The sequence below is a fragment of the Triplophysa dalaica genome, chromosome 8 (assembly GCF_015846415.1).
Source record: "Triplophysa dalaica isolate WHDGS20190420 chromosome 8, ASM1584641v1, whole genome shotgun sequence".
In the NCBI taxonomy this organism is placed as follows: domain Eukaryota; kingdom Metazoa; phylum Chordata; class Actinopteri; order Cypriniformes; family Nemacheilidae; genus Triplophysa; species Triplophysa dalaica.
In genome coordinates this window covers 2,710,840-2,729,550 of record NC_079549.1, presented here as the reverse complement: position 1 = coordinate 2,729,550, position 18,711 = coordinate 2,710,840, and the positions used below count along the sequence as shown (strand labels likewise).

Below are 18,711 nucleotides of genomic sequence, written 5' to 3'. Positions count from 1 at the left end.
TTTCTAAATGATCTTGGATTGTTACAGTAATTCACTCATGAACAGGAAATGTGGAGGGTGGTCTGAATTCATAGCTGCACGCCACATCGTATTGAGATTGTGTTTGCAGAAAAACCTTGCGATTTGTGTCTCACTATGTCAGTTATTGGCTGTAAGCATTTTCTCAGATAAAATGATTTGAACAACCGACAACCTCAGAAATAAATGAGACTCATAATCAACTTGAATACGGCGTTGGGTTATCATGACTTTAACCCTGGGTAAAGCAACCTGTTGTCACAGCTGCAGCACAAGAGTGTTTGAAGAATTAAATATTAAATATACAGTACATGCATAAATGTTTGATTGCCTTAGAAAGCTACTACAGCAAGCCTTATGATACATTTTTAAAATTCCAAGTAATTATTTATGAAGCATTGAATGTGATTGGCTGTATAAGTAACATAACAGTTCTTTTGTTGAACAGAAGAGACTTCATATTTGCTCTAATTAAGTCAAGAATGTAAAGTGCCATTTTAGTATATTTAAAGGTAGGGTGGGTGATCCTGTCCAGAAACATTTTGTGTTCTGTTGGTTTGAAATCCTTTTAGCAAGCAAGAAGTATAGTATAATATTTGTATAATATATATTATCTGTGAAAGGCGTAGGACCAAGAAACGTTCACCCAATCAAAACGTGCTGGCCCAACGTTGTGATTGGTAATGTCTACATTTTCAGCCAACGTATTTTGCATACCACTGCGCACCCTGTTCACGCAGACATCATTCATTCATTCACATTGTAATATACAAAACGAAAGTCAGTTTAAAAAAAAAAAAGCGAAGTATAGCTAGGTATGTACATGCTTCGAGAACTTTTATGAATTTAGTTTGTATTTCGTTAAGTGGATTTACAAAATACTTTCATGTGCCAAGAGGACGCCTGGGTTTGAACGGCGAATCACATAGAGGGTGGGATTATAATTTCAGTGCTTGTAGGTTTAAATTACCACCTTTCCAAATCAACCCCACCTTTAAACATAAATGAATAAATAATTGCTATAAACAGCTGTTACATGTCTGCTGCTGTGAGTCTATGGCCTTTAAACAAAGTAATGCATGAAAATTGTCTGTTAAGTCTGTATTTTCACAGTGTTAATATTTGAGAGTTTAAGAACAAAAGTAATAAAGCCGATAACAGATGTACACCTGCCCCAGAGACCAGAGTTCATACCCTGTGTAACGACACCCAATAGAAAAAATAACTCACACACACGCCCTGAACGCACACATGTCTCTGACTCATTTCAGAAAGGCCTGATCCGAAATCAGTTTCCTGCATGTCAACAGAAACATCCTGTCGCACTCTTACAATTCAATTCAAATGTATTTTTACAGAATTTTTCACAAATTGTTGCAAAACAGCTTGACAGTAAATAGCACAGAAAATGATTCAATTTTATTTTAACACTTTCTATGTGAAGGATTACAATATATTTGATCTATTCGTACACTTGAGGAGTATTTCTTCCTTTCTCAGTTACTCATTAAATGTTTACGATTTACGAAAAATTGAAAAGGTATTTTAGACAAACGAGAGCAAATAGAAGATGTTTTTCTCTCTCTCTCTCATAGCTCTCTGGAGGGTGTGAGTTGACGGTGGTCCTGCAGGACTTTGTGGCAGGCGGTCCCTCTGAGCTCAGCATCCAGACGGGTCAGACAGTGGAGCTGTTGGAGCGGCCCAGCGACCGGCCGGGATGGTGTCTGGTGCGGACCACAGACAAGACTCCTTCTCAAGAGGGTCTGGTCCCCAGCAGCGCTCTGTGCATCTCTCACTCTCGCAGCAGTGTGGAAATGGACTGCTTTTTCCCATCAGGCAAAGGTAAGAACCGGCTTTTTCAATGTTGATTCGCTCTGTTCTGCGGGTACGTTTGAAAGGATCAGAATCGTAAATGTGATCCTGGCTTTGGATTTGTTGTTTAAAACGTTAATTTGAAGATTTATAGAACAAACTTAATCATCATTGTCTGTTTGGAAGTGTACATAAGCTTACTGCATGAACACCGAACACATATAAAGCTAACAGTTTGATCAGAGTGCTTTGCAGCCAAAAAGTTAAAAATGATAAAAAGTCATTTTACAGTACATGATTGAGCATAATTGTCTCTATATTGACATGTTGCAAATCAATGAATGCTGTCAAAAATGATCTACTTTGCATTTAATCTGTTTGCTTTCTTTTCAAATAAGTAAGACATGGTTTGTACCCATCTTGCATACTGCTAACATAATAGGGAAAGTATGGAAGTTCTCTGAAAACGTAAATGATATCTGTACAAGATTAGTTTGACACCACCGGTTTTAACCTCTAGAGTGCAGTATAAACACAATGAAAGTGAATCTAGAAGAACTTTATATTTATGCAACAGTAAAATGTCTTGACATGACATGACCTGAATAAATGCCAGTACCAGATGACTCTACTAGTGATGCTGTGTATGTACTGAAACATTTGTGGTATAAGACGTTCTCATAAAAATACTTGAGACTGTTGTGACAGTTTGACCTCAAAGAAAATGAAGCATGGTTTTCCAAACAAACACATCCTTGGCTATCACAGTCGAACCACAGGTATTACTACAGCACGAATGGTTAAACCACAGTATCTATAGTAAAGTTGTGGTTACACAAATAGTAATTAATTTGTGAAAAACATTTAAGGTAATTTCCATAGCAATGATATTTTTTGATAATTTGATCAGTAATAGCTTACCTTGATACTTTGAGTAAAGTATGAAGCCATTTGTTATTTTCATAATTTTCAAAATATTTAGCGAGAAATTCTTTGAATTAAAAAATATGTCAGGATTTGATGAGATTATGAAAAGAAAAATATATGTATTATATTAGAAATTATTTATTGATGAATATTATTTTCCCCAACCTATGATGATGAGATTGTGATTTCATCGTCTGTTTACTACTGATCTGTTTCGGTCGTGTTTATTGAGAGTTAAGGGCTGTTGTGAGGAACTCTTACTGTGATTTCCTCTCTCTAATGTTTAACTGTGATATATTTAATTGTGTCGGTGAAACTATTTACACTCAAAAAATTGAGTAAGCTGTGAAATCAATGAAATAAATCTGAGTAACTAAAATATGTCTATTTAAATTCAGCCAAAAATATCAAGGGTGTATTAAAAATATAATTAAATACTTATATTATTTATGTTTATTTAATGAAAAGAAGAGAAATATGTCAACTTTAGCAAAATGAACTGCTTGATTTTTTATACATGTCCTAGATATATATAAAGATTTATTAAGTTGATAAAGCATTTTTTATTTTGTGTTATTTATTAAGCCACTTTTAGAGTGTGTACAGTTTTATCTACCGTAGTCAATGATGCCCCAGATGTGTCAGTTTCTAACATTCTTCCTAATATCTTCCATTGTGTTTGACAGAACACAGAAATGTATAAAGGTTTGGAACTGCTTGAGGATGAGTATTCATGACAGAATATTCATTGTTGGGTGAACTATCCCTTTAAGGTTCGACTACAGATCTCCTGGGCCCGTATTCTTAAAGCTTTATAGAATCCTCTAAGCTCTTCATTTAGCTTGAAACGATCTAATGTGCTGTGTCTTATTATTTCACTGTCATTCAATTCATTGTCATTTTATTTTATAGTGCTTATACAATTTGCATCGCATCAAAGCAGCTATACAAGAAAAACAAAACCAAGATAATCAAAAGTTGAACAAATAAAAAAATATAAAAATCTGATAAACCTTAAAAGTAATATAGAAATTGTCATAACTTTTCGTTTTCATCCATTTTCTCTGCTGCTAAAGAAACTCTTAAGTCTCTTAAAAGTAATCCTCTCTACTCCTAGAGTGTTGCACTTTAAGATCTCTTTTAAGGGTTACGATGCTTTATGAATTACTTTTTCTTTACTATGATCTTTTCTGTAATTTTAAGGGGAAACGGCCACATTTCTGAGAATTTTCTTAAAAATTTGTCACTAGGAGCAACTCTTTGTGCTATGATTTATCATGAATACGGCCCTGATCTTATGATCTCGTTTCTGCAGCTCTTCTATACCGTAGGTCTTAAAAGGTTTTGATTTGCCATGATGTATAATATTACTAATCCTCACTCGAGAGTGGTTTTGGAGGAAAGTACCTGCTAAATGAATACATGTATTGTATTAACTTACCTTAATTAATTTACAGAATAATCATTCTTGTCTTTTCTCGCAAATTCTTTAATTCCAGTCATAGTTTCACTGTAGTGAATGATTTGGGTGTTTTCAGGAATGCTATACTCTCATATGTGAATGAATAATCCAGCTCACACCAAAGTTCCCTAAACATTAGAACTAATGAAAGTGTTCAGACTAACTATCTCCTCATAAGTGTTGTTCCTTTTCCAGTCATCTTCTATTTCCACTGCCAGTAATATGAATCATTGTCTCTCGTGGCCTATCTGAGTTTTGCTTATAGATGCTGCCATGAGATAAAGAATCATTCATGAATCCGTTATCAAATCCCTGTTTTATACAGAGCAAACGGTGCAGAAGGTTTTGGTTTCTTTTCAGCACAAGGTGTAACGCATCACATTTCTCTTTACATTACAATACGTGACTTTGTCTCTTGAGTCTGAGTCAGTGGTTTCAGTGTGTTGGAGTACAGAGGTGTAGCCTGATGTTGGATGATACTGTTGGGACTATTTTTAGAGTCTACATGATTTGCATGGCTCCCGCTATCTGTTCTGGTTGGTCAGTGCGTGAATTATTATAAAGACTCCTGCAAAATGCAAAACGGCTGTAATTTAGAGTAAAATACCTTGCGCAAGGCAATTTAGAAATGATAACAGGATACATGTACTTCGGTACAACACAATCTTATACGCAGAGGTTGCAAGCTATTCATCTAAAGTCTTCATTTCATATGAATGTGACGATGGTGTTCAATAAAAACTGGGATTTTGTGGCTAGTGTTAGCACTGAGGTCCATGTGAAGTGAATTAAACATTTTGGCAGATTTGAGTCAAAGCCTTTTTTCTCCAGGAAATTGGAGAAAAAATATTGATTCATGTGCCACTACACAGATTTTACTCCAACAAAATGTTTCAAGATTATCTGCCGCTGACTCCCAAATAGCAAACAGTGGGTTCAAGGTTATGATGTGAAAACTGAATACAGCCGCAAAAAAAACCTAAAACAAGAGACCATTCCAAATGTTCATTTAATCAGCATTTCTAGATGTATTGTGGTCATTCCAGTCCAGTTTCTGTTGAATTTCAACAAAATCAAACCTCAGGAGTGACAAAAAGTCATCCAGCAGCAATGTGAAATATGCACGAAAACAGCATGACAAGACCCATGAAACTATGAGAAACATCAAGGTTATCACATAGAAAAATATTTTTAAACTTTTCCTAAATACATGTAGTAATATTACTGTTTTACTGCTTAAAAGCGAATATGATCTTTGTAGTGAAAAATACAGAGCACGTTTTCTGCAAATACATGCAAATAGAAACTTTTAAGAAGCAATATTGTTATAAGTTAACAGAATGAAACAAATCTGGCCATTTTACCCATACACAAACCTAGTAAATTCAGGGAAACAGATTTGTTTTTAAATGATCTCTTCATATTTTCCGCGACCGTATGTTCAACATCAAATTCTAGTTTCAATAGCAAATATTCAAATACAATGATCATGTTAGCACTTGTTGCTACGGAAAAGATGAATCCCAGACCAGCAGGTGTATTTTGCCTCATTCACACGTTACGATGTTGACTGGGATTTGAGCAGTTTACTGGTATAAGTGCTTCCTGGGTAGAGTTAATGCATCTTACCAGTCAGCACATAGAGATAGTTCAGGTTTCATCAATGATGAAATCAGATGTGTTTAACAGATGAGTGTGACGGAATGGCTGTGATAATGAAGCGCACAAAGAACAAGGTAATCCAAAATATCACTTTAATAATAATCCAAGGGAAACGGAAAATAATCCACACAACCGTGCAACACATTCAACACATTCAACAGCAGACCATGAACTAAACAAAACCAAAGCAAAGGAAAACTGTGACATAACTGTCACAGGACCAAATGAGGAGGGAGTGTGGGGGTTCAGGAGGTGGGCGCGTATCAGGAGAGGAGCAGATGATGGGAAGGAGTTCTGAGCAGGAGGAGTCAGGTGGTGACCCAGAGCCCAGTTAAGATGAGAGTCCACCAGGGGGCCAAGAGATAGAGATGATGCATAATGAGGAGGAGCCCAGCCGGAGGATTGGAGTCCAGAGTCGACGGACCAATGCGAAACTGGAGGTAGCCTGGTGGGATGATGGGCCACGTCGGAGACAAGGGAGGTAGGAGCCAAGGTTTTGCCGAAGGTTCGGAGGCCGAGGTAAAGACTGGGTCTCAGAGGCTGGAGGCTGAGACATGGGATACTCAACCCCCAAGGTAGCTGGCAGTTGAAGAGCCGAAAACTCATCCGACCAAACGGCAATGGCATGCTGAGGGTGAGCCGAAGGGTCCTCAAGGGCCAGCGAGCCCACCCACAATGAACCGGCTTGTGAAGGCAGAGGAGGAGGGAGTGGGAGGCTGGGCGGGACCTTCTGCCAGGCTAAAGAGGAGGTGCTGGCTGACAGAGCTGGACGGGACCAACAGAGACGAGGTAGAGCTGGATGGGAGCAGTAGAGACTCGGTAGCTGGGGGGAGCTGGACGGGACCAACGGAGACGAGGAAGAGCTGGATGGGAGCAGTAGAGACTCGGTAGACGAGGGGGAGCTGGACGGGACCAAGTGGGCAGGAGCAGCCAGAGTTTCTCATTATTTGCCCTGTCAAAAATGGCAGAGTTCAGTTGCAGCTCACCCTCAGCGGCGAGAGTGTAGGCGAGGCTTACGTCTGTGGTAGGCCTTCCGTGCAGAGGGGTGAAAGCTGACTGTTCTCTGGGTTGAGAGTGGGTTTGGACTCTAGAGATGTCCTAAACTGGCCTAAACTGGGTCCGTTACTCTCCATCACCCACTCCACAAAAGGGGACCGTTCGCTGGCAGGCATGCCTTACAACGCTCGCTCAGGCCATGGTGATTAAAAAACAGAGTGCGCGGTCAGGGAAGACACGCCAGATCTGAGAAATCCCTTGTGTGGTCCTCCAGCGAACGGTCTCCCTCCTCCAAACACAGGAGTTGGATGCCTGGAGAAGTCATGCCGGGGGGAGGAATAAAAAAACGCCACAAAAATATACTTATCGGTATGTTGTTCTTTAATAGAAAGGCTGTGGTAAGGAAGAGCACAAAGAAGAAGGTAATCCAAAATATCACTTTAATAATAATCCAAGGTAAACAGAAGGGAATCCATGCAACACATTCAACAGCAGACCATGAACTGAAGCAGGGGTGGGAACCTTGGTCCTGCAGAGTTTATCTCCAACCTAATCAAACATACCTGAACCAGATCATTAGAGTCTTCAGGATTACTAGAAACTTCACGACAGGCTTGTTGAGCCGGTTGGAGCTAAACTCTGCAGGACAGGTGCCCTCCAGGAGCAAGGTTCCCCACCCCTGAACTAAAGGAACAGACAGGACTAAATACACATAGGGAGCATAATCAAGTTAAACAGAATCAGGTGAGGGACTAAACAACTAAAGACAAACACAGGCAATGAACACAGAAGACAAAACCAAAACAAAGTAATACTGTGACAATCAGGGTGACAGAATCCTTAGTGTAGTTACTAGACTTTTCAGAACTGTTCTGTTTTCATTTGTCCAGCAGCTTCGTCGTCACAACATCTAGTCATATTCACATATCTTCTGGGCTTTCATTGGCTGCTTTATACACTATTCAGTCTTCCATAAAAAATTCAAAATGTATTTTGGGTATTGCTTACACACGTGTGTTTATGTGTTGTATTTTGACTAATGAGTGTGATTCCTGTCATTCCACACATTGTGTCAACACAACAGATGATAAAGCAGTTTAACCTGCTGCCAGACAACAAGTCTCTCTCTCTCCTCCCACCTGCTCGCAGGAACTTCCAGCATGAGTGAATATTTTCCTTTCGTGAGGTTCATACGTTCACCTCACGTTATCTACATGGGAAAGTGGATTCCCTTTATCATCTGCTTTCTATTCAAAGTCCTTCGGAGAAAATAGAAAGAGAGGGAGCATGCGGTCCCATGAGCACACTACAGATGGACACATTGTCATGGGTTCTCATTATCAGGTCCAGCGTACTGACTGCAGCCATTGTAAAGGACGGCGAGTGAAACGAGAGAGGCAGAGTTTTGTAGCTCCGCCCCTCACAGTGACTGTAGAGCAGAGCTGTATGATTGTAATGTGTCAGTCGTCTTTGATCGCTGGCTCTGTGAGCAGTCATGGGGAGTGGTAAAGGTGCGCAATGCTGCTGTGGCTGGGTTCTTGCTAAATGCTGCTGCTGTTGTCATATGCCGGGTGAGTCTCACAAACTCTCTTTTACATCTGATGCTGTTTACTGACATAGTCAGCCACAGTGGCTTCATGATTTGCACATTGCTTGTTGCTAGTTTCGGTGACTAATAACATTTGAAGTTTTGCTCAGATGTCAGATTAAATGTTTGGACACACTTGACTGAATATACAGTACGCTTCTCTTGTACAACCCTTTCTTATCTGTAGTCTAATGCGGAAATGCTTTGAATAATGATTCAATTATTGTGTAATGATACAAATTATATTTCAAATGCTTTGTTTAAATGTCTTACCACTTGGTTGCGTTCCCACAATGTTTTTTAGATTCAACTTTATTGTCATTACACATATACAGGTACAGTGTAACGAAATGTAGTTTAGGTCTAACCAGAAGTGCAATTAGCAAGTGCAGATATACAGTGTGAATAAATACAGAATACAATATTAGGAAAATAATTTACGTTGGGCATGTACTATGAAAATATGACAATCGGTATGTACTATGAACAATATATACAGAAGGCTATATACTGTGAACATTAATGTACAGGAGGTTATGAACAGATAACAATATAGACTATACAATAGTGCAAGTGACTTGAGTGTGCATTAGTTACAGACATTAGCTTTTAAAGTTACAGTGCAGTAGATGAGTTAATGTGGTTATTAAAGGTACGGTGCAATACATGAGTAGATGCAGATATACAGTCACAGTGCAGTAGATGAGTTAATGCAGTTATTGAAGTTATAGTGCAATAGATGAGTAGATGCAGTTTGTTATGCGATAGATGCAATAATGCAATAGATGAGTTACAGTGCAGTAGGTGAGTTAGTGCAGTTATTAAAGTTACAGTGCAGTAGATGAGTTAATGCAGTTATTAAGGTTACAGTGAAGTAGATGAGTTAATGCAGTTATGAAAGTTACAGTGCAGTAGATGAGTTAATGCAGTTATGAGAGTAGTCCATTAGTGCAAATGAGCATTCAGTGTAATGTTCCTGGTGTGCAAGTGAGCAGTATAGAGTGCAAATGATGCGTGTAAACAGTCCGGTAGAGCAGATACATGAAGTACTGGTGTGTACAGTTCCGTCATGCATGGCAGCCCTGTAGTGCAATGTAAACATTATAATAGCAGCATTAAGTTAAAGTTATGAGAGGTAGTGAAATCAGTGGGGAGCAGAGTTCAATAATGAAACAGCTCTGGGAAAAAAGCTGTTTCCTAGTCTGCTGGTTCTTGCCCGGAGGCACCTGAAGCGCCTACCGGAAGGCAGGAGAGTAAACAGTCTATGAGCGGGGTGAGAGGAGTCCTTGAGAATGCTGCGAGCTCGACGCAGACAGCGTTTCTTCTGGATGTCCTCAATGGAAGGGAGTGTAGTTCCTGTGATGCGCTGGGCTGTTTTCACCACCCGCTGCAGTGCCTTGCGCTCAGCAACAGAACAGTTCCCGTACCAGACTGTGACACAGTTGGTCAGGATGCTCTCTATCGTGCAGCGATAGAAGTTCACCAGGATAGTTGAAGACAGTTGGTTCTTCTTCAGTGTCCTCAGAAAGAAGAGACGCTGGTGAGCCTTCTTGACCAGGCATGAGGTGTTGGTGGTCCAGGACAGGTCCTCCGAAATGTGGGTCCCCAGGAACTTAAAACTGGAAACACGTTCAACAGCCGTCCCGTTAATGTGGATGGGGTCGTGTGTGCCTCCTTTCGCCTTCCTGAAGTCCACGATGATCTCCTTTGTCTTTGAAGTGTTAAGGAGCAGGTTGTTGTTTGAGCACCATGTGGCCAGGTGCCGTACCTCCTCCCTGTAAGCAGTCTCATCGTTGTTGCTGATGAGACCAATCACTGTTGTATCGTCTGCAAACTTGATGAGGGAGTTAGATCCATTCACAGGCCTGCAGTCGAGTGTGAAAAGGGAGTAGAGAAAGGGGCTCAGTACGCAGCCCTGTGGTACACCAGTGTTGAGGGTGGTTGTGGTGGAGCAGATGTTGCCTAGCCTAACAAGCTGAGGCCTGTTCGTCAGGAAATCCATAATCCAGTTGCAGGTTGTATTGTTAATGCCTAGGTTTCCAAGTTTGATGATTAGCTTGGAAGGGATTACGGTATTGAATGCAGAGCTGAAGTCTACAAACAGCATGCGTGCATAAGTGTCCTTATTGTCCAGGTGTGTGAGCACGGAGTGCAGCGCCATGGACACTGCATCATCTGTGCTCCTATTGCTACGGTAGGCAAATTGGTATGGGTCCAGTGTGGATGGTAAAGAGTCTTTTAGGTGTGACAGGACCAGCCGCTCAAAGCACTTCATAACAATGGGTGTGAGTGCTACAGGGCGGTAGTCGTTCAGGCATGTCGGGCTGGAATGTTTTGGAATGGGCACAATGGAGGTGGATTTGAAACATGCTGGAACCACTGCTTGGGCGAGGGACAGGTTGAAGATGTCCGTGAAGACCCCAGCGAGCTGCTCCGCACATGCCCGGAGTACGCGACCAGGGATGCCGTCAGGGCCAGCAGCCTTGCGCGCATTTATCCGGCTTAGTTCAGTGAAAACATCTGTGGAATTTAGTGTGATGATTGGGTGGTCGGTGGAAGGTGTGAGCCTGGTGGCGGGTTCCTTATTGTCTCTCTCAAAGCGTGCATAAAAGTCATTAAGCTCGTTTAGAAAGGCAGCATCTGTGGTTATGGGGATGGAGTGGTTGGGTTTATAGTCACTAATGGCCTGGATGCCCTGCCACATGCGTCGAGGGTCAGAATTGGTAAAATGCTCCTCTAGCTTCAACTTGTAGCAGTGCTTGGCCTTTTTGATGCCCCTCTTCAGATTTGCCCTGGAAGTACTATAGGCCTGTGCATCACCTGATCTGAAGGCGGTGTTGCGTGCTTTCAACAGGAGGCGCACTTCCTTGTTCATCCATGGCTTCTGATTAGGGTATATGGTGATCTGCTTTTGAGTTGTGACACTATCAATGGTGGTATTGATGTAGTCCAATACAGAGGAGGTGTAGCTGTCTATATCCGTGTGAGAGCCACTGGTGGCCTGAGAAGCAAACATACTCCAGTCTGTGTGTAGAAACCTTTCCTGGAGTGTGAAGTCTGCCCCCGCAGGCCACACCTTGATGGTCTTCATTGATGGCTTCACACGATTAATGAGAGGTGAATACTTGGGGGTGAGGAACAAAGAAAGGTGATCAGATTGACCCAGGTGGGGGAGGGGGGTTGCGGTGTAAGCTTCAGCCATGTTTGTATAGACATGGTCTAAAGTTTTATTTCCTCTTGTGTGGCAGGAAACATGCTGATGAAATTTAGGGAGCACTGTCTTTAAGTTTGAGTGATTAAAATCTCCCGCAACAATAAATGCAGCCTCCGGGTGAGCAGTCTGTTGTTTACTGATGGCTGCATGAAGTTCTTTCATAGCAAGCTTGGCATCAGCATCCGGTGGAATATAAGCTGCCGTTATAATGGTGGAAGTGAATTCCCGTGGCAGATAAAACGGTCTACATTTAACCATGAGAAACTCAAGGTTAGCCGAGCAGTGTCTCCCGACAATAACAGAGTTCGTGCACCAAGCTTTATTGACATAAATGCAAAGTCCACCTCCTCTTGTCTTACCGGATTCCTCTGCCGTTCTATCCGCCCGGTGTGTGTTGTAGCCCGCTAACTCAATAGCGTTGTCCGGTATGCCGCTGTGTAGCCATGTTTCCGTGAAGATTATGACATTGCAGTTCAAAAGTCTTTTGTTGTTGATGATGCGGAGTCGAATCTCATCCATTTTGTTCACTAATGATCGTACATTAGCAAGGAAAATGCTGGGTAAAGAGAGCCGGTGTGGTGTTAGCGTTAGCTTAGCTCTTAGCCCGCCGCGTTTTCCCCGCCTCTGTTTACGATCTCGACGCCGCCGGCGAGCACTTCCGCCGGGCCGTGTGGGGTGCGTAGCATCGGAGGTTTTGACGATCTCAGGGACGAGTTGAATGTTGCTGATATAACTTCCGGGAATGCGCAAACCGATATCCAAAAGCTCATGCCGGGTGTACGTTGTGAATGCACAACTGTTCTTAACGAACAGGCCCGAGATGAGCAAGAAAAACACTATATAATTGCTAAAACTGGAGAGACGCTGAGCCTCGCGATGTTCACGCGCCGCCATCTTGGTCTTATAGAGCTGAAAGTGAATTTTCAATATTCCATAAGTTATTTTGGTCATAACTACATTGGAATACTTTTATTTTATATCATAGTTTTGTTTTAGTTTCAGTAATGCTACATGAGGAGGTGTGTCTAGACTGGTTGTGTATAATGGTTTGTCTGGAAGTTGAATGTTTTGAAGGTCGATGGGTAGCATAAATAAATTTGCCTTTTAATATTAATATTTTTGGTTAAACTGGCCAAAACTCTGCATTCATACTTTCTGCATGTCTCATGTTAACGTTGAGTACTTACAGAATAGTATCGCACCATTTAATATCTGTAGTCTCTTTAGTTCGATCACATTTATAAAAGACAGGTACAGCTATGCGATTATTTCCGAAAACATGGGTACCTATGCCCAACAAAACACAGACATATAACTCAGTTTCACAACCGCGTGCGGTTCATGTCGGGCATCTTTTAGCGCTGGGACCGCGGCATCTATCGGTTTCAAACGATCTCCAAATCCAGCGTTATATACACCGTTTATTTAACATCCATCATTGAAATGCCGTGAACAAACAAACACACAACTTCTCTTTCTATCGCACGACTAACGTGCTACAGCTGCAGGCCCACAGCGCAGCCAATCTTGACGCAGTGCAGCCAATCTTGATGGTAAGCGGGTCTTCATATCACTCGTCAGATGACGCGTGGGTAGCTCTTTCTTTGCCTTTCCGTGGGCATGCTTTTCTGGGACAACTGCCCAATAAGGGACTAAGAAAAGTTGTTACGAAACGTTCTGAAAGCGATAGGGGAGTGTATCTAGCACAGAAATACTACTTCAGACGTCCGACTCTTTTTTTGACAAGTTGACCATGAAAAGCATGAGAAGACACCACGTTTAAAAGTGTAAATAAGTCAGAATGCATGAAGGTACAGAATGTGTGCATTTGGGTGTTTTTCATCATTTTAGGCTCATTTTAGCCTTATTTAAAAAATCTTGTGATGTGACAAATCTAACACCAATACTTATATATAAACTGGGCATTTAATTGATAAAAAATGCTTTTAACACTAGTTTTAAATAAAGTGTTTGTGAGGCTATACTGTATCACGCATAATTCATTTTCTCCTGCATGTCGTTCACATGTCTTGTTTTAATCCTTTAATTCAATGTGGAGACAGTGTGTCGTTTGCGTACTCTTGTGTCAGGGGTAGATTGGGGTTGTTTGCTTCTGTGTGTGTGTGTGTGTGTTTGTGTGCATGTGTGTTGATGATGATGGGGTAAAGTACCTCGCAGCTTTTGTCTAATGTAGACTAAAGTGCTTTCTCTCACTGATTAACTCAGAAAGCCTCCCTGCCGAAACAGAGCTGAAAAACACGATCTCTTTCATGTCTCATCACATAGGTTACAGTCCCAAAGGCATGTTTACTGAATGAATGTATGATTTCAGGTGCTTTAGTGACATAATTCTGGAGTTTGGCTTGCTAAAATGTATTGTAAAGCTGTAAACAGGAGATAGGATATTTGCATACTCACTTTTTTGTTAGTGTTGAGCTAAGTGTAGTTTACCTGAGGTCAGGTGCGCAGCAACATTCCCAGGCCACCAAATGCATGTTGACACTGCTGTGTGTACAGAATGAGGGCTGAAGCCCACCCATACAACTTCTGCTGGGCCTTCTGAAGTCAAGCGATTGCTCTGCAAATACACTTAAGTATTTAAGAGTTCATTGAAGTGTTTTGTTTGCAGCATCAGCAGCCAAGTGGGAAGCATGACCTACACTGCTGAGATGATGCATGTGAGAAAAGATCGCTGGAATGTCTTCATTGCATGATTTATAGTTTTTGTGCTTTCATGAAAAGGGCTCCTCGTTTAAGTTGCAGGGATCTTAAAGCAAGCATTGTGTATGTTCACCCCAGGTAAATTGACCATCTCAGAAGTCTACCGCCCAGTTCAGCATGCTTTAAGAGCTGTTTCTCTCTTTATTTTCATGTTTGTGCAAGTTACTTTACAAAAGAAGTACTGTACATCAAAAGGCCCAGAATTCCTACTGTAGCTCTGGTTCTGATGAAAAGAATCATGTGAAATACACTGCACAAAGAAAAACTCTGTTCAATTTTATTTTATTTATATAGCGCTTTTCACAATTTTGCAATTGTATGGATTGTCAACCAGAAGCTGTCGATTGTTTGGTTACAGTATTACAAAAAATATTGTATTTAAACCATACCTATATCAGTTATGATCATTAATATCAATATTACTTTCCCTGGTTTATTTACAATAATGTGCGAAGTATCACTCCAACGTTAGACATCATGGTTAATAATATCACGGTAACTGCCGCTGGGTTATTTGCAATATTATAATGTTTAAAGTATCAACACAATAGCAGAAAACATGGTCCACAATATACGATTATTGTCATTACTGGATATCTAAATGCACAATATGAAGTACCTGAATATTTTGCAATACCATAACATGAAACAGAGTGTACAGTATATGTTAAATTAAGTAAACCGTAAGAAGTTTATGAAGTATAAAATCCAAGAAACAGAGTCAGCAGTCACTGGGTAATATGTGGAGACAAAAATGTGAGGACCAGTTCTGATCTGGCATATTAACAAAACACTTCTTCAGCTACAGAGAGGAGGAAAACGGCTTGTAAGAATCTACAGAAACAAGCAGAAAGACAGATAAGTGGAAAGATAGATTGTGATGGAAAGAAAGAAGTAACTCTGATACTGTATAAAATGACTGGTACCATCATTAAAGTGTGAGGTCACCCATCCCTGCTTCACTTAACTTGTTTCTGAGGTTCTTTGTGTTTTGTCACAATCAGTGGTGTCATCAGAACATACCTAACATGCTGTTGCAGCAGGCATAAAAACCATCAACCTTGTTAAATAATCATGAAAAATAGTCTGTTAATATGTAGCTGGATTTCTCTGCCCAGGTCTGATTCTGGACTCCTGTAGTCTTGGACAAACTATTTAGTCCAAATCCTCTTTTCATCAGAAGATCTTTACTGGCTCTTTGAAGGTGGGATAATGTGAGAACATGAGAATTACTCCCTTGTTTCAGAAGTTTATACTGCTGTAATGTACAGTCAGCAGAAATGTGATTTGTGGCAGAGATAGAGAAAGAGAGAGAGAGAGAAACTCCTCACCTATGAATGGAATGCTGCTGGTCCGGACCGCGTGTGTGTTGGTCCCGCTCACATAAAGCAATGTGTGTAAAGTATTTGGATAAAGCCACATCCTCTAAAGCGTGCTGGCTTTTGTTGACAGCAGTGGAATGTTAAAGCACAGACTCAATAGCAGATAAGAGAGGACACATCTGCCTGTTTGTCTCATTGAAGACCAAACTTTTAAACTCGTACCTGGTTTTCAGGAAGTTGTGTAAGATGACACATTGTTTGGCAGCCACTGTAATGTCTACTGAAGTTTTATGAATGGATAGCCATGCTTATCCCTTTTGTGTATTAGCAGTTCTGACATATTTAAGGAATACACAATTCAATTTGACTTATATAGCGCTTTCACAATGCGCATTGTTCCAAAGCAGCTTTACAGGAGAAGATAAGAAAAAGTGAAATTCACAGAAAAGGTCAAACACAGCACAGTGCATGGTGTTTATAGAAAAAGCAAGATCATTCTAGTAAATAATATCTAATAAAAGCTCCCATTGAGCAAGCAAACACAGCCCTGTGGCAAGGAACCCAAACTCTATTGATATATAAATGGAGAAAAAGAAACCTCTGGAGAAACCAGACTCAGCCGGGAGGGCCGGGTCTCCTTTGACATGTCACGGCTGCACTCAGTGACTTGGATTAAACGTTACTGAGTCAATGGTTAGAAAAGGGAGATCTTAGTAGTTGTGATTTAGAAAATTTCATTTGTGGAAACTGTCTAGGTCTAATTTTGTCTAATTTTGTAATTGATATCAGACAACAGATGAATGTTATAAGCAGGGAAAATAGTAATGGCATACTTTAACTGAGTGCAGCTATAACTTCAAACTGCTGTCATGTGATGTAAATTTAGCATTAAATACTTAGTATAGTAAATTTAGCATTAATGTGACAAGTAGTACGTCTTTGTTCTTAGTTGGGGATGGAATAGGCTGAGCTGGGATGGTCAGGTGGTCACTTTGCACTTGGGTGGTGATAAAATTGCCTGAACTGGAGCTGTGATGGTCAGTCAGTCCGCAGGCAATCGCTGGAGGATGGCACGGGATGTTCAGATGGCTAAATCTCTAGTTAGGGATGGGCGTATGACGTTCATCTGTACCTGGCGTAACCTCTCCCTACCTCGGGATGGGCATACCAAGGCAGGGCGGAAGGCAGAAAGAGAATAATTAGCATAGCTGCTATTCATTAATTCTTTTATTTATTTAGCATATTACCCGTTAAGTAAATGATTGGCCGAAAGGATGTGTCTGCAATCAATACACAAACTGTGGTTCACAGAATTGCCTCAAAGATATGGAAAGCAAAAGTGAAAAGTGGGTGAAAAATGTAAATGAAACCTATTTCATAAATGACTTGTCTTCTATTGTTTTACTAGAAGCTAAAGTCTCTGAACCATCAGTCAACTTTTTACTGAATATCTGCAGTGATAATAGCAGTGATAATAGTAGCAGGTAAACAGGTTTATCGACCAGTCAGCATGCACAAGCTATACCATCTCTGTTATAGTGGTTGTTACATTATAGAATGTTTACATGGGAAAGATGTCACTTGTTATACTGTAGCGTTATTGCTGTTTTAATCAGTTGTTTGGTAATTGCTGTTTCACGTACACATTTTTCACAAACAACACTTTGTCTGTTATGAGAAGTGTGATGAGGTGGGTGTGTCAGTCTTTCACAACACTGCTGGAAACTCTGACTCATATAGATTGTGTTGAATGTGCTGTCTTTATAGAGAACCATTTTAAGCAGATTTAGTCATTCATGATAAAAATGTATAGCATTGAATAAGGACACAACCGATTTATTGTGGATGTCAGTTGTGAGTGAAACATATTTCTAGTTGATGTGACAATGTACACCTATGGTTACTCAGCTGGACACCCGTGTGAACTTGAGGAACACTGACTTCATACATATAGTCACTTTGAAACCATAACCTTGCAATGATGTCTTTGCAAAAAGGTCAAAACATGTCCATTAAAACAACAGTAAAAGCATTACTTTACATTACCATGGTAACAATTGTGAAGCTGAATGTACAAGTGTTTGATTTTTGGGAAATAAACATTTATTAAGTGTTATCTCAGGACTTGTTTCCTAAGTTTCCATAAAATAACACTGATAACAGGTTAAAGGCAAGGTCACACAGTAGCACAGCTTTCTGTTGTGCCAGGAAATGTTATCACTGTGATGTCATGTATAAAAAAAGTGGGTGAACTTCACGTAATCTCCCGCCTTATTGTTTTGTTTAGTGGTGTTTGCTATAGTAAAGCTCAACAATAAGGTTTATTTGTTTTTCCTGACATCTTGTACAAACCTCCCATGTCAACCTGCTAGCAAATGTCATTTTAGTTTACTAAAATTAACACTTTGAAAACGTTTATGTTTATTGAAATTAAATGAAATATTGGCCTAACAATTGAAATATTTAGAAATGTTGCCTCGGAAATAAACGTTTAAAGCCCTTCATTTATAATAATAATAATACAAATAAATTTATATAGCAACATACCAAATAAACAACTGAATAATTAAATGACATTAGAATTACAATAAAGCTGCAAGCAACGGTTACGGGGGCCAATTTATAATATTAATATTGTGGTATATTTTAATTGGAAGTGTTTGTAGTAATATTCAGAACATCACTGAAGCTGTGCTTGTAAGCTTTTAAAACTTGTGAGCTTAGTTCTGCTGTTACTGTAAACCCCACTTATGATATATTGTACAATGATGGAGGGACCTGATATATCTACTGTGGAGGTAGTATAGACAAACTCATTGTCTGCATACAATAGCACTGCAACACTGCATAGCAGTGTAAATATACCTTATCAACCACATTGAAATGTCCTGGCACCACCCACAACACCCTATAGCAACATGAGATACAGTAAACAGGAGTTTGATATGTGTCAGTTGTACTTTTGTATAGTAGATATGTTTAAGCCTAG

General features: G+C 40.2%; 1 protein-coding gene across 4 annotated transcripts in view; it reads left to right on the top strand.

The window, feature by feature from the left end:
• Window positions 1-18,711, top strand: part of kalrna (kalirin RhoGEF kinase a) — a 127,616-nt gene that overhangs the window by 88,687 nt on the left and 20,218 nt on the right. For all 4 annotated transcript variants that reach the window (XM_056755745.1, XM_056755742.1, XM_056755743.1 and 1 more), the window contains exon 34: window positions 1,614-1,860. In XM_056755745.1, the coding sequence (XP_056611723.1) occupies window positions 1,614-1,860 (247 nt within the window). The remainder of the gene's footprint in view (window positions 1-1,613; window positions 1,861-18,711) is intronic.